Raw genomic sequence first — 14,943 nt, 5'->3', positions numbered from 1 at the left:
AAATGAGTGAGACACTAAACAGCGTGATCTTGATTTAGATCTAACTACTACCTCGCCAATGTTTACGCAATGTTCCCACCAGAACTTGCAACCATATTGTTTTTCAACTCAGGAAATCACATGCATATCTTAATGCAATGCACGAATGGCATTGACATTTTGTCTCCTCCGAAGAGAAAATGCCAGAACCATACTTTCTACTATGTTTGCTTCTTCTCAATAATTGTGCAAGTGCGCGCACGAGTAGCATTTAAATTCTGCCTCCTCTTATCAGAAAATGCCAGCATCAATCTTTTTCTTCTGTTTTCTTCTTCTCAATGTTCATGTATGCGTGAGAGAGACGATGTTTTCTAAACAAACTTGAAATATGTACTGTACATAGGGTTGGGCTTATAAGGGTTAGGCCCATACGAACAACACTCGTTACAAGTCATACAAAGGCCGAAGGCCTGTTCAAGCTTAAATTAAGACTAAAACAAAACTAGGGTCTCAAAGCCCAAGCCAATCAATTAGGGGATGGATGCAAATTGCAATTCAACCTTCCGGTGAACAATTGGGGCTCTCTGTAACTTCATGCGAGAGCTTCACAGATATAGATGCCAAAATCTTACCAAGAACTGTGTTTTGCGATGATCCCATGGTTGAATATAATTATGCCGTTTCATTCAACCCAAATGTGATAAACATCATAAACTGTGGAGTGCAGGGGATTTTTATGGAGTGCAGGGGATGTTCAATGTTTCAAAAGTTCTGCAGCAACTTGCTCAAGGAGTGAACCCTGCAGTGTTCAATTATCATGCCAAAAGAAAGTTTGTTTACCATCGCCCACCACGTGTTAGACGAGTGTGTCTGAGCTGCTAACATCTTCCTCCAGCTCCATAAGCATTGCAGTCGTATTTTCAAGGTCCAGAGGCTCCTTTCCTCGACAGGGTATGTCCAACACCACTATGACCAAATGATTTGCTTGTTGTTTGATATATAGAAGTGTCCCAGTTTGTTTTAATCACCCTGCAATGTTTGGAATTCTTAGCCTGGCCTCTATCACATGACTCTTTGGGAGGCAAACCTTGGACCAGGCCACTCGCTCCTGTCTTTTTTAGTTCAGAACCAGACCATTAGAAATAAATCTTCTTAGAATGCATATGAACTCAAGAATTGAGCTTTTAGGCAAGATGAACGTGCTGAGCCAATAGTTTAGGGCTGAGATCAGTATTGTCTTGACATGACACATTAAAAAACACTTAAAACAAGAAGCCTAATGTAGGTAAGCATGTGTACTGATTTCAAAGACATTTTGAATTGGTAACAGTCACAGAAAATGCAGTATCATTATATTACGAGTACAAATATAGAAAACTTATCATCTGTGATGCACTGAAGACTCCAAAATTTTCCTACCTCAACCCCAATTCTTGAAGTAAATATATTATCATACTGAATCCTTGCTTTATTTCCATGCCCAATATTCTTCATCAATTGCAGGCTGAAATTTTGTTCCCATTTTGAATGATTACCAGTATAAAAAATGATGAACGCGAATAAAAATCTGAACTTTTGATCATTGACATCTTCTTTGTTAAATTATCTTTGGTATGGTAGGTTATGGCCTGCCTTAAAATTTAAGGTGTATATATCTTTACTTCATTGACAGAGTCATCTAAATTAAATACCTTTTAAACGCACATCTGCCTCAAGGAGTCTTCAATCCACTCAGTAAACCAATACCCTTAAATCATCCAGCTATTAGCTGTACACTGAACTCGAGTGCACTTCCTTGTCCCTGCTTGTGACCTAGCACTGCCCTTTGTGATTGCTGGCCTGGAATATTTTAAGCTGCTATTTATATATATCAAGTCACCTTTATGTTCTTCTGATGCTGAATGACTATGCTAGGTCTGATGAGATGGAACATTAAAATAATCCAACACAAGTCTCATTCTTTTTTCCTTTTTTCTTGATTAGTAGTCCTACAAATATTAATTTCATTTTCAAATGATTGAAAAAAAACTCGAAAATGAGGAAAAGAGTAAATATAGCAGCAATAATCATCCACCAATATAATGATTTATAATCAAATGACAACTACAAGTATATTTTCATGTACAAGTATGAACAGCTAATCAGGAAGGCTTTTTTTCCCCTATTGGCTCAGAATGTTGAGGAGGGAAACTCTGGTTCTAATTAAACGTCTAAACAGGCACTCTAATTGTTCTTCTGCATCTTGAATGAGCGAGTCTATCTTCCCCAACTGATATTGCAAATTTTCAACATTCATAACATTATCAGATTTGCTTGCTTTGTGATTGTTGAGTGTGTGCAATGCAGTAGCAACCTTCTCAAACTCGTTCATTTCTGTTTCATCTTGTTGTGACACACTTTTCTGATGCATCAGTTTGGAAACCAAAGACCACCCACTCAGCCTTGATTGCACCTTTGACGCTACAATATGGGACAATAAGGACTCAAAGGCGGCTACAGTGACAGCTTCAACCTCATTTAACATGCTAACAATTGCCACAGTTTCATGGTCTTTGTCCAAGGCTAGAAGACTTTCATTGTTTCTGATTCTCTTCAAATCCTTTAGGGACTTTTGGATCACCTTCTTCACCTTCTTTTGAGAGGTCAAATATGCACCAAAATCATTTGCATCTCGTCTTCTGCACAGGATTGAAAGAAGTTGTTGTACATCTTGCTTTGTCTATGAGAAGACATCTTTAGCGATGGCACACACATCCAAGAGCCTGAGATGCCCAGCCAATGCTTCATCAACCCATTTCTGGTCGCGCTCTTGGGCAAATACTTGTTGAGTCTGTGGCAAAAGAAGCAAATCATCCACACAATCATATAACTCTTCAAGACCACTTAGTCTATTGCTGATGGATGGCAATGATGAAGATGTGTCTTCAGAAGCCTTTACTGTGCACAAACGCTTGTCAAATTGAGGAATGAGAGGATGAGATCTAGAGGGCAAGCTAACAGAGCGAGAATGAAAACCAGTTTTTGATGTCAAAGGAGAGGAAGCCATCTTAATTTGTTTCTTATTACAAATTAGGCTTAGAACCATACAATTCAATCTCAAGTTGAGTTTCTTTCCCTTGGTATAAGCTCAATATATATCATAGGGTGAAGGAGACACAAGGAATCTTATCATTCAAAAAATAAATAAGTGCCAGCGTGAACTTGATTTGGATCTAACTGCTACCTCGGCAATGTTTATGCAATGTTGTCACCCAGTAGGTTCCATACTCACCACCAAATTATTTTTTTAACTGCGAAAATCACATGCATATCTTAACATAAAATGAGATATCTAATATATATTACATAAATGATCCATAAAATATGCAATGCACGAGTGGCATTTATACCCTGTCTACTCTAACTAGAAAATGCCAGAACCATCCTTTCTAATCTGTTTTCTGCTTCTCAATCAATATGCAAGTGGGCGCACGAGTAGTATTTAAATTCTGCATCCTCTTGCAGGAAAATGCCATCATCTTCCTCTCTCTTCTGTCTTCTTTTTTTCAATGTGCATCCGTGAGGGTGTGTGAGACAGCTCTTTTAAATTGGCCTGGCAAAACGCTTTCTATACTAATTAAATTTGAGATTCATAGGTGGCAACATGATCCATATTTGGATCTATACACAATATCAGCTATGTCTATGCAGTGTCTCCCTCCCACCATGTACCCAACTCAGTATTATTTGGTTTTGCTTCAAATCACATGCCTATTTTAGCATATTGTGCTACTGTATAATTTTTAATGCAATGCACGAGTGCCATTGACAACTTGTTTCCTCCAATGCAATTATGCAAGAAACACCTAACACTATTTTATTCTGTGCTTATAGTTTTTTAATTATTTTTATCTTAATTTAATTTTCGTACAATAATTATATACCTTGTCTGCACCTAGGGACTAATCTGATTACTAGTCTAGTCACCGTCGTAGTTCAAACTTGAAACTCAAATGTGCATACTAAGCAAATGCCTTCTATCTACTTGGAGAAGCCCAAGTCTGTCTAGACAAGGACAGAATCACTCATGCACACATTTTTTAAACTTGAAGCTATTTTGAATACATAAATAACAATTAAATGTTAACTGCGATGGGCTGGTCTTATCCATCGTTCTTAGGGTCTGTCTGCTATATATTCTTCGCAAAAATGAGAGAATTGACTGCTCCCCACTCTCACTGCATGAAAAAGGAATTTCTTTAAATTTTGGATTTGGGTTTTATTATGTTCTGATCATGTTTGAATTAAGGACTTTGGCCACTTGATACTTTCATGTAGTATGTTGAAATGAGATTTTTCAAAAACAAAATACTCTGTTTTATTAGATGAATAGGTTCTAAACTTTATGCTACTTTTTAATATACATTAATATTTGCTGGTTTGTATGACATTCAATCAAAGACATGTAACTAAAGTTTCATTCCTCAAAACTACATGTTTTGTTTCCATTAGTTTGTGAAACCAAGGACCAGCTGATTAGCTTTTATTGTGCCCTTGGAGGGGATAAAAATGACAAACAAGTATTGCAAAACAATGAGAAAGACTGCTTCCACCTGTCATGGCCTTGGTTGGTTATTGCTGAAGAGGGAGAAACCGAGAAGGTGCAGTTGTTTTTATACTCTTCAAACCCTTGGGGACTTTTGGATCACCTTCCTTGCCTTTTCCTCAAAATTAGTGTTTCCAACCACGTATAAAACCCCATATTCTCCACCATGTCATCTATGTGAAACTGATTGCAATTAAACTCGTTTTGATAATTTTTCATAACTGAAATCCATAGATTTTGGAATATTGAGCACACTGATTTTGATTGATGTAGGAGTTGAACAGAAGCTATGCACATTAAGAACAGCAATATTGTGTTTATTAGAATTGGCCTTAAAGAATTCACATCTTCCTCAAGAAGTCTCCAATCCACTCAGTAAGCCAATACCCTTAAATCATCCAGCTATACACTCTGGTTTTCTGCAGTTTCTTTGCCATGCTTGCAACATAGCAGTGCCTCTCGCGATTAAACATCCCAATGATAGCATCTACTTTCCATCTGCTCAATAAATACTAAAAGGTAGGAAGGAGGAATCTCATCATCTTCGACTCTAGGAGAGTCAAACCTGACTGTGATTTGCAAATTGAACATTAATGTCCAACCATGTCTGTTTAGTGTTACCCTAACCTCAAAATTGCCACCCAATAGTGTAGATTTCTATTTTTAACTTGTTGAAGCAAAAAAGTATGTTAATTTGGTCAGAATTTATATTTTATGACTTTCTGGCATGATTCATATGTGAATTATGTCGTGCATGAGTGGCATTAACAGACAATAGAGAAGGTTGGTAGATAATTTTGTGCATATTACTTTTTCAGCCAAATAACATTGTTCTTTTCAATGTGATTGGTGAGTTTTACTTTTTTTTTCTGCAATTGTAATTGTTTCTTTCAGGTTTTTCAGTGCTGGTTTGTATAACTTAGAATGAAAGACATGTATAGAGAGAAATTCATTCCTCCAAAGCTACAGTCTTTTTTTTGCATGAATTTTGGAAACCAAGGACCGGCTGCAAATATGCTTGACTGTGAGAATGACTGCTTCCACCTCTCATGCACACTTTCTTGACCCTGCTTGTGACCCAGCACTGCCCTTTGTGATTACTGGCCTTGACCATATTAAGCTGCTATTTATACATCTCAAGTCATCTTTATCTTCTCCTGATGCTGATCTATGAATAGCTAGGTCTGATAAAATGGAACATTTAAATCATCCAATAAAAGTCTCATTCTTTTATTTTATTAGTAGTCCTAAATATGATACCACAAGATGGAGAGTGTAATAATAGAACTACTAGAATTATTAATTTCATTTTCAACTTATTGAAAAAATGCTCCAAAACGACAAAAGAGTAAATATAGCAGCAATAATCATCCACAGTATATTGATTTATAATCAAAAAACAACTACAAGTATATTTTCATGTACAAGTATGAAAAGCTAATCTTTTCTTTTTTTCTTTTTTCTGTCTAGTTACTCAGAATGTTGAGGATGGAAACTCTGGTTCTGATTAAACGTCTGAACAGGCACGCTAGCTGTTCTTCCACATCTTGAATGAGTGAGTCCATCTTCCCCAATTGATTTTGCAAATTTTCAACATTCATGACATTATCAGATTTGCTTGTCTTGTGACTGGTGAGTGTGCACAATGCAGTGGCAACCTTCTCAAACTCGTTCGTATCTGTTTCATTTTGCCATGACACACTTTTCTGATGCATCATCTTGGAAACCAAAGACCACCCACTTGGCCTTGATTGCACCTTTGACCCCACAATATAGGACAATAAGGACTCAAATGCGGCTACAGTGACAACTTCAACCTCATTTAGCATGCGAAAAATGGCCACAGTTTGATGGTCTTTGTCCAAGGCTAGAAGGCTTTCAATGTTTCTGATTCTCTTCAAATCCTTTAGGGACTTTTGGATCACCTTCTTCACTTTCTTTTGAGAGGACAAATATTCACCAAAATCATTTGCATCCCGTCTTCTGCGCAGGATTGAAAGAAGGTTTTGTACATCTTGCTTTGTCTGTGAGAAGACATCTTTAGCAATGGCACACACATCCAAGAGCCTGAGATGCCCAGCCAAGGCTTCATCAACCCACTTCTGGCTGTGCTCTTGAGCAAATACTTGTTGAGTGTGTGGCAATAGAAGCAAATCATCCACACAATCATATAGCTCTTCAAGGCCGCTTAGTCTTTTGCTGATGGATGGCAATGATGAAGATGTGGCTTCAGAAGCCTTGACTCTGCACAAACACTCATCGAATTGAGGAGTGAGCGGATGAGATCTAGAGGGAAAGCTAATTGAGCGAGCATGGAAACTGGTTTTTGATCTCAAAGAAGAGGAAGCCATCTTTGTTTCTTATTACAAATTAAGCTTAGCACTAGAATGTAGCAATTCTATGTCATGTTGAGTTTCTTTCCCTTGGTATAAGCCCAATATATATGATGGGGTGAAGGAGACACGAGGAATCTCATCATTCAAAAATTAAATGAGTGCCAGCGTGAACTTGATTTGGATCTAACTGCTATCTCGGCAATGTTTATGCAATGTTCCCTCCCAGCAGGTTCCAAACTCACCACCAATTTCTTTATTTATTTTTTTTAAATTCAAAAAATCACATGCATATCTTAAAATAAAATGATATTATCTCATATATTACAGAAATGATCCATGTAATATGCAATGCACGAGTGGCATTGACACCCTGTCTACTTTTACTGGAAAATGCCAGAACCATCCTTTTTAATCTGTTTTCTTCTTCTCAATCAATGTGCAAGTGTGCGCATGAGTAGTATTTAAATTCTGCGTCCCCTTACAGGGAAATGCCAGCATCTTTCTCTCTCTTCTGTCTGCTTTTTGTCAATGTGTATCCGTGCAGGTGTGTGAGACAACTTTTAAAATTGGCTTGAGAAAATGCTTAATTTCTTGATTAATTATTAACATGAAGAAATTTGAGATTCATAAGTGGCAACATGATCCATAGTTGGATCTAAACACAATATCAGCTATGTTTATGCAGTGTCTCCCTCCCACCATGTACGCAACTCACTATTATTTCTTCTCACTTGAAATATCATGCCTATTTTAGCATAACGTGCTACCGAATAATTTTTAATGCAATGCACGAGTGGCATTGACTTGTTTCCTTCAATGAAAGAAACACCCAACACTATTTTGTTCTGTGGTTATAATTTTTAAATTACATTTATCTTACTACTTTGAATACATAACTAACAAATAAAATTTAACTGCAATGAGGTTTGTAATACCCATCATTCTTAGAGTCTGCTATATACTCTTTGCAAAAATGAAAGAAATGGCAGTTCCCCACTCTCACTGTATGAAAAATTAATTTCTTTAAATTTTGGATTTGAGTTTTTATTATCTTGTGATAATGTTCGAATTAAGGTTTTTGGATACTTAATACTTTCATGTAGTATGTTGACATGAGATTTTTCAAAAACAAAATACTCTGTCTTTGGCTACTTATTGATATACCTATTTAATATGTAACAAACAAAAGAAAGGTTGGTAGAGTTTTTTTTTTATATTACTTTTACAGAGAAATAACATTGTTATTTTCAATGTGATTGATGAGTTTTACTGTTTTTTTCTGCAGTTGTAATTGTTTTTTTCAGGATTCTCAGTGCTGGTTTGTATAACTTGGAATCAAAGACCTGTACATAGAGAAATTCATTCCTCCAAAGCTACGCTTTTTATTTGCATGAATTTTGGAAACTAAGGTCTATAACCAGAAAGAAGAAAGTTGAAAATCGAAATATCATCCTGTTAAACTCTAGGTGAGTCCCAACGTGATTGTGATTTGGATCTGAACACTAATGTCCCAACTATGACTGTTTAGTGTCTCCCCAACCTCAAACTTGCCACCCAATAGTGTAGATTTTTTTATTTTTTTTCAATGTGTTGAAGCATAACATTATGTTAACATAGTCAACATATATATTATATGGCATGATTCATAATATATACCATGTGCTGCACGACTGGCATTGAGAAATTGTCTCATTTTATATTTGAAAGCAAGCCATCTTTATCTTCTTCTGATGCAGCTATGACTATGCCAGGTATGATAGAATGGAACATTAAAATCATCCGACACGAGTCATCATTATTATTATTTTTTTACCTTTTCTTCTTGATTAGTAGTCCTACATATGAGACCGCAAGATGGAGTGTAAAATTCGAACTGCTAGAAATATTAATTTCATTGTTAACTGTTTGAAAAAAATGCTCCAAAACGAGGAAAAGAGAAAATATAGCAGCAATAATCATCCATCAGTATATTGATTTATAATTAACTGACAACTACAAGTATATTTTCATGTACAAGTATCAACAGCTAATCTTCTTTTTTTCTTTTTCTTTTTTCCTGGCTACTGGCTCAGAATGTTGAGGAGGGAAACTCTGGTTCTGATTAAACGTCTGAACAGGCACTCTAGTTTTTCTTCCGCATCTTGAATGAGTGAGTCCATCTTCCCCAACTGATTTTGCAAATTCTCAACATTCATGATATTATCAAATTTGCTTGTCTTGTGACCAGTGAGTGAGTGCAATGCAGTAGCAACCTTCTCAAACTCGTTCATTTCTGCTTCATCATGTTGAGATACACTTTTTTGATGCATCAGTTTAGACATCAAAGACCAAGTAGTTGGCCTTGATTGCACCTTTGACCCCGCAACATAGGACAATAAGGACTCAAACGCGGCTGCAGTGACAGCTTCAACCTCAGTTAACATGCTAACAATTTCCACAGTTTGATGGTCTTTGTCCAAGGCTAGAAGGCTTTCATTGTTCCTGATTCTCCTCAAATCCTTTAGGGACTTTTGGATCACCTTCTTCACCTTCTTTTGAGAGGTCAAATATGCACCAAAATCATTTGCATCCCATCTTTTGCACAACATTGAAAGAAGTTGCTGTACATCTTGCTTTGTCTGTGAGAAGACATCTTTAGCAATGGCACACGTATCCAAGAGCCTGAGATGACCAGCCAAGGCTTCATCTACCCATTTCTGGTTGCACTCATGGGTAAATACTTGTTGAGTCTGTGGCAATTGAAGCAAATCATCCACACAATCATATAACTCTTCAAGGCCGCTTAGTCTGTTGCTGATGGATGGCAATGATGAAGATGTGGCTTCAGAAGCCTTGATTCTGCACAAACGATCATCAAATTGAGGAATGAGCGGATGAGATCTAGAGGGCAAGCTAATGGAGCGAGCATGGAAACTGGTTTTTGATCTCAAAGGAGAGGAAGTCATCTTTGTTTCTTTATTACAAATTAAGCACTAGAATGTAGCAATTCAATCTCAAGTTAAGTTTCTTTCCCTTGGTATAAGCTCAATATATATGATGGGGTGAAGGAGACACAAGGAATCTCACCATTAAAACACTAAATGAGTGCCAGCGTTTTCTTGATTTGGATCTAACTACTACCTCGGCAGTGTTTACGCAATGTTCCCAAACAGTAGGTTCCAAACTCATCACCAAATTGTTTCTTTAACTCAGAAAATCACATGCATATCTTAACAAAAATTGACACTATTACAGAAATGATCCATAGAAAATGCAATGCACGAGTGGCATTGACACCCTGTCTTGTCTAGCTAGAAAATGCCAGATCCATCCTTCTTAATCCGTTTTCTTCTTCTCAATCAATGTGCTAAGTGGGCGCACAAGTAGTATTTAAATTCTTCATACTCTGACACTAGGAAATGGCATTATCAATCTCTCTCTTCTGTCTTCTTTTTGTCAATGTGCATCCGTGTGTTTGTGTGTATGAGACAGCTCTTTTAAATTGGCCTGAGATTCAATTTTATTTCTTGATTAATTATTAACATGATGAAATTTGAGATTCATCAGTGGCAACATGATCCATATTTGGATCTAAAGACAATATCACCTATGTTTATGGAGTGTCTCCCTCCCACCATATACCCAACTCACCATTATTTGTTTATACTTGAATTCACATGCCTATTTTAGCATAATGTGCTACCAGCCTACGATATAATTTTTAATGTAATGCACGAGTGCCATTGACAAGTTGTTTTCTCCAATGCAATTATGCAAGAAACAATACTCTGTGCTTATAGTTTTTTAATTACATTTATCTTTATTTAATTTCCATACAATAATTATATGCCTCATCTGAACCTATGGACTAATCTGTTCACAAGCTAGTCACCATTGTAGTTCAAACTTGATATTCAAATGGTCGTGCTAAGCAAATGTCTTCTATCTTTTGACTGTTTTTACCCTAGCTTGGGTGATAGAATGGATCAACCATCCAGATGGAATATCCAAATATGTACTACGTAGTATGTTGACATGAGATTCTTTTAAAGAATATTTGTTTTATTAGATGAATAGGTTCTAAACTCTCTGCTACATTTTGAATCTTTGATATGCATTAATATTTAACAAATAAAAGAGAAATTTACTATTTCAGCTAAATAATATTGTTGTTTTCAATGTAATTGGCGATTTTTATTCTTTTATCTATAATTGTAGTTGTCTCTTTCAGGTAGTTCTGCTGGTTTGTATGACATAGAATCAAAGACATGTATAACTAGAGATTCATTCCTCAAAACAACATGTTTTGTTTCCATGAGTTTGGGAAACCAAGGAGAAGCTGCTTAGCTTTGGTAGTGTCCTCAGAGGGGATAGAAATGGCAACAAATATTGCATGACAATGGGAATTACTGCTTCTACCTCTCATGGCCTTAATTGGTCTTTAATGGGAGGAAAAAGAAAGTGCAGTTGCCTTTTCCTCGAGGTTAATATCTCCAACCACATTTGACACCCCAGTTTCACCACAATGTCATCTGTGTGAAACTGACTGCAATTCTTGTATGTGTTCATTTGCCTGGAACAGGACATCCTTAGCAAAGCAACAGATACAACCGACAGAGATATTCATCCTAATCCTTATTAACCCATTACTCATTTTGTTCCTGTGCATAGAGGAAACACTCTATATTAAATGGAAAAAACTAGTTTTGATAAATTGTCATAACTGAAATCCATAGATTTTGGAACACCGAGCACACTGCTATTGACAGATGATAGAGTTGAACAGCTATGCACATTAAGAACAGCATTATTGTGTTTATTAGAAACGGCCTTAAAACTTCACATCTGCCACCGAAAGTCTCCAATCATTCAGTCATTCTGCAGTTTCTTTGCCGTGCTTGTAACCTCGCAGTGCCTTTCGCGATTGATGCCCTTAACATGTTAAACTGCCATTTAAACATCCCAAGGATAACATCTGCTCAACTCTAGGTGAGTCAAACTTGATTGTGATTCGAATTTGAACATTAATGTCCAACTATGTCTGTTTATTGTCTCCGCAACCTCAAACTTGCCACCCAATAATGTAGATATTTTTTTTTATTTTCAGCTTGATGAGGCATAAAGTATGTTAACTTGATCAGAATTTATATTTTATCATTTTATAACATGATTCATATGTGAATTATGTGGTACACGAGTGGCATTGACAAATTGTCTCCTCTTATACTACAGAGCAGGTCACCTTCTTCATTTTTCTATTTTTGATGCTGCTGCTGCACTTGTTACATTTATTGTTAGATATATATCTTGCACACGAGGACTTATTAAACTATTGGAATAATTAGGACTGTAAAACTTCATATTTAGAAACGTTGTGATTTTGCCACCACTCTTGGTAACTAGTAAGTAGTACTTATTAGTTTGAGAACAATGCCAAAGTTGTGATTTATTTTAACATTTTCCTTATCAAATATTGAAACGAATAATACTGAGTTGGGTGCATGGTGGGAGGGAGACACTGCATAAACATAGCTGATATTGTATTTAGATCCAAATATGGATCATGTTGCCATTTATGAATCTCAAATTTCTTCGTGCTAATAATTAGTCAAGAACTATATAGAAAGTGTTTTCTCAGGCCATTAAAAGAGCTGTCTCACACCCGCACGGATGCATATTAAAAAATAAATAAATAAATAAGGGACAGAAGAGAGAGGATGATGCTGGCGATTTCCCTTTAAGAGGATGCACAAGCTCGATGCTACTCGTGCGCGCACTTGCACATTTATTGAGAAGAAGAAAACAGATTAGAAAGGATGGGTCTGGCATTTTGTAGTTAGATGAGACAGGGTGTCAATGCCACTCGTGCATTGCATATTTTATTCATCGTTTCTGTAATATATTAGGTATAGTGTCATTTGTTGTTAAGATATGCATGTGATCTTCTGTGTCAAATAAACAATTTGGTGGTGAGTTTGGAACCTACTGGGTGGGAACATTGCGTAAACATTGCCGAGGTAGTAGTTAGATACAAATCATAATCACGTTGCCATTCATTGATTGTTTAAGAGGATGAGATTCCTTATGTTTCCTTTACCTTATGATGATACATATATATATTGAGCTCGTGCAAAGGGAAAGGAACTCAAAACTTAGATTGCTTTGTACATTCTACTGTTAAGAGCCTAATTTGTAGTAAGACACAAAGATGGCTTCCTCTCCTTTGAGATCAAAAACTCGTTTTCATGCTCGCTCTGTTAGCTTTCCCTCTAGATCTCATCCGCTCATTCCTCAATTCGATGAGCGTTTGTGCAGAGTCAAGGCTTCTGAAGCCACATCTTCATCATTGCCATCCATCAGCAACAGACTAAGTGGTCTTGAAGAGTTGTATGATTGTGTGGATGCTTGGCTTCTATTGCCACAGACTCAACAAGTGTTTGCCCAAGAGCGCAACCAGAAATGGGTGGATGAAGCCTTGGCTGGGCATCTCAGGCTGTTGGATGTGTGCGCCATTGCTAAAGATGTCTTCTCACAGACAAAGCAAGATGTACAACAACTACTTTCAATCCTGCGCAGAAGACGAGATGCAAATGAGTTTGGTGAATATTTGAGCTCTCAAAAGAAAGTGAAGAAGGTGATCCAGAAGTCCTTAAAGGATTTGGAGAAAATCAGAAACAATGAAAGCCTTCTAGCCTTGGACAAAGACCATCAAACTGTGGCAATTGTTAGCATGTTAACAGAGGTTGAAGCTGTCACAGTAACTGCGTTTGAGTCCTTATTGTCCTCTATTGTCGGGTCAAAGGTGCAATCAAGGCCAAGCGGGTGGTCTTTGGTTTCCAAGCTGATGCATCAGAAAAGTGTGTCACAACAAGATGAAACAGATATGAACGAGTTTGAGAAGGTCGCCGCTGCATTGCGCTCACTCACGGGTCACAAGACGAGCAAATCTGACTATGAAAATTTGCAAAATCAGTTGAGGAAGATGGAGTCACTCATTCAAGATGCGGAGGAACAGCTAGAGTGTCTGTTCAGACGTCTAATCAGAACCAGAGTTTCCCTCCTCAACATTCTGAGCCAGTAGTAGAAAGTTTTTTAGTTGTCGACACTTGTACATGCAAATATACTTGTAGTTGTCATTTGATTATAAATCAATATACCGGTGGATGGTTCTTGCTGCTATATTTACTCTTTTCCACATTTTGGAGCATTTTTTTCAATCAGTTGAAATTGAAATTAGTATTTCTAGCTGTTCTATTTTTTACATTCTCCAATTTGCGGTCAAAAATATGTGGGACTACTAATCAAGAAAAAAGAATGAGACTCGGGTTGGATGAATGTGATGTTCCATCTCATCAGACCTTGCATAGTCATAGATCAGCATCAAAATCAGATGGACTCACTCATTAAAACTTGCTCATGAAATTACATCACCATATTCAATTACGCATAAATTGAAATCCTAACCTAAATTTCATTATGTATGGTCAAATGTCATGGCACTAGTAAATATTACCAAAAAGAAAAAGAAAAATAGTCTCACATTCCATTCTTAAGAAGTGACTTACCAATATTAGTGAAAGTAAAATGTTCAACCACATGAGAACAGTTAATCTATTGTACGTATATACAAATTATATCTCCGATCATTTTATCCAACACCCTCCCCAGAAAACATTTATTAGCATGTGATTAGGCAGTAGCGACAGCTCTGTTCTCTCTCAGAAAGGCATAACCCAGAGTGGAACAAGGCATCATTTTAGTAAATTGTTGAATCTCAATTTTGTTTAAGATAGTAATTAATCAAGCAAATAAATTGACAATATAAAAAGATAACTTACAAAGTATGCCGAATAGCTGAACTTGATATATAGAATTGCACATTGTAGTGGTAAGCCTAATCAAAGATTGCTTCCTCTCCGTTGAGATCAAAAACCTGTTTCCATGCTTGCTCTCGAGTTAACGAGAAAGGGACTGTAAAGTTCATCAAATGACTAGGCATGCATGCCCTCAGAACTTTCAACCTCTCCACAATCTTATAGTATTTCATGAATGTTTGTCACAGAC

General features: G+C 36.7%; 4 protein-coding genes across 4 annotated transcripts; 1 reads left to right on the top strand and 3 right to left on the bottom strand.

Annotated features, from left to right (window-relative positions):
• The first annotated feature begins 512 nt into the window (after window positions 1-512).
• Window positions 513-14,078, top strand: LOC132293796 (uncharacterized). The gene is made up of 6 exons (XM_059791423.1): window positions 513-930; window positions 6,035-6,119; window positions 6,216-7,129; window positions 8,186-8,366; window positions 8,973-9,049; window positions 11,111-14,078. Exon 6 carries the CDS (start codon window positions 13,088-13,090, stop codon window positions 13,958-13,960), a length of 873 nt encoding a protein of 290 aa, XP_059647406.1. The 5' UTR covers window positions 513-930; window positions 6,035-6,119; window positions 6,216-7,129; window positions 8,186-8,366; window positions 8,973-9,049; window positions 11,111-13,087; the 3' UTR covers window positions 13,961-14,078.
• Window positions 2,141-3,025, bottom strand: LOC132295682 (uncharacterized). Its single transcript, XM_059793979.1, has 2 exons — window positions 2,751-3,025; window positions 2,141-2,657 (listed from the first exon to the last, which is right to left on the bottom strand). The coding sequence occupies exons 1-2, from the start codon at window positions 3,023-3,025 to the stop codon at window positions 2,141-2,143; spliced, it is 792 nt and encodes a 263-aa protein (XP_059649962.1).
• Window positions 6,031-6,915, bottom strand: LOC132295681 (uncharacterized). The gene has a single exon (XM_059793978.1). The coding sequence runs from the start codon at window positions 6,913-6,915 to the stop codon at window positions 6,031-6,033; it is 885 nt and encodes a 294-aa protein (XP_059649961.1).
• On the bottom strand, window positions 8,961-9,845 carry LOC132295680 (uncharacterized). The gene has a single exon (XM_059793977.1). The coding sequence runs from the start codon at window positions 9,843-9,845 to the stop codon at window positions 8,961-8,963; it is 885 nt and encodes a 294-aa protein (XP_059649960.1).
• Window positions 14,079-14,943: the final 865 nt, after the last annotated feature.

This window comes from Cornus florida, unplaced genomic scaffold, assembly GCF_030987335.1.
Source record: "Cornus florida cultivar Cherokee Brave unplaced genomic scaffold, ASM3098733v1 CherokeeBrave_3.0.0_Hap2_Chr02, whole genome shotgun sequence".
Classification (NCBI taxonomy): Eukaryota; Viridiplantae; Streptophyta; class Magnoliopsida; order Cornales; family Cornaceae; genus Cornus; species Cornus florida.
Note: the sequence above shows the minus strand (reverse complement) of the source record. Positions and strands in the feature narration are given on the sequence as shown.

Coding starts and splice junctions, on each gene's coding strand:
- LOC132295680 (XM_059793977.1), bottom strand. CDS start 9,845: ATGACTTCCTCTCCTTTGAGATCAAAAACCAGTTTCCATGCTCGCTCC.
- LOC132293796 (XM_059791423.1), top strand. CDS start 13,088: ATGGCTTCCTCTCCTTTGAGATCAAAAACTCGTTTTCATGCTCGCTCT.
- LOC132295681 (XM_059793978.1), bottom strand. CDS start 6,915: ATGGCTTCCTCTTCTTTGAGATCAAAAACCAGTTTCCATGCTCGCTCA.
- LOC132295682 (XM_059793979.1), bottom strand. CDS start 3,025: ATGGCTTCCTCTCCTTTGACATCAAAAACTGGTTTTCATTCTCGCTCT. Junction 2,658..2,750: donor GTTGATGAAGCATTGGCTGG/GCATCTCAGGCT, acceptor AATCCTGTGCAG/AAGACGAGATGCAAATGATT.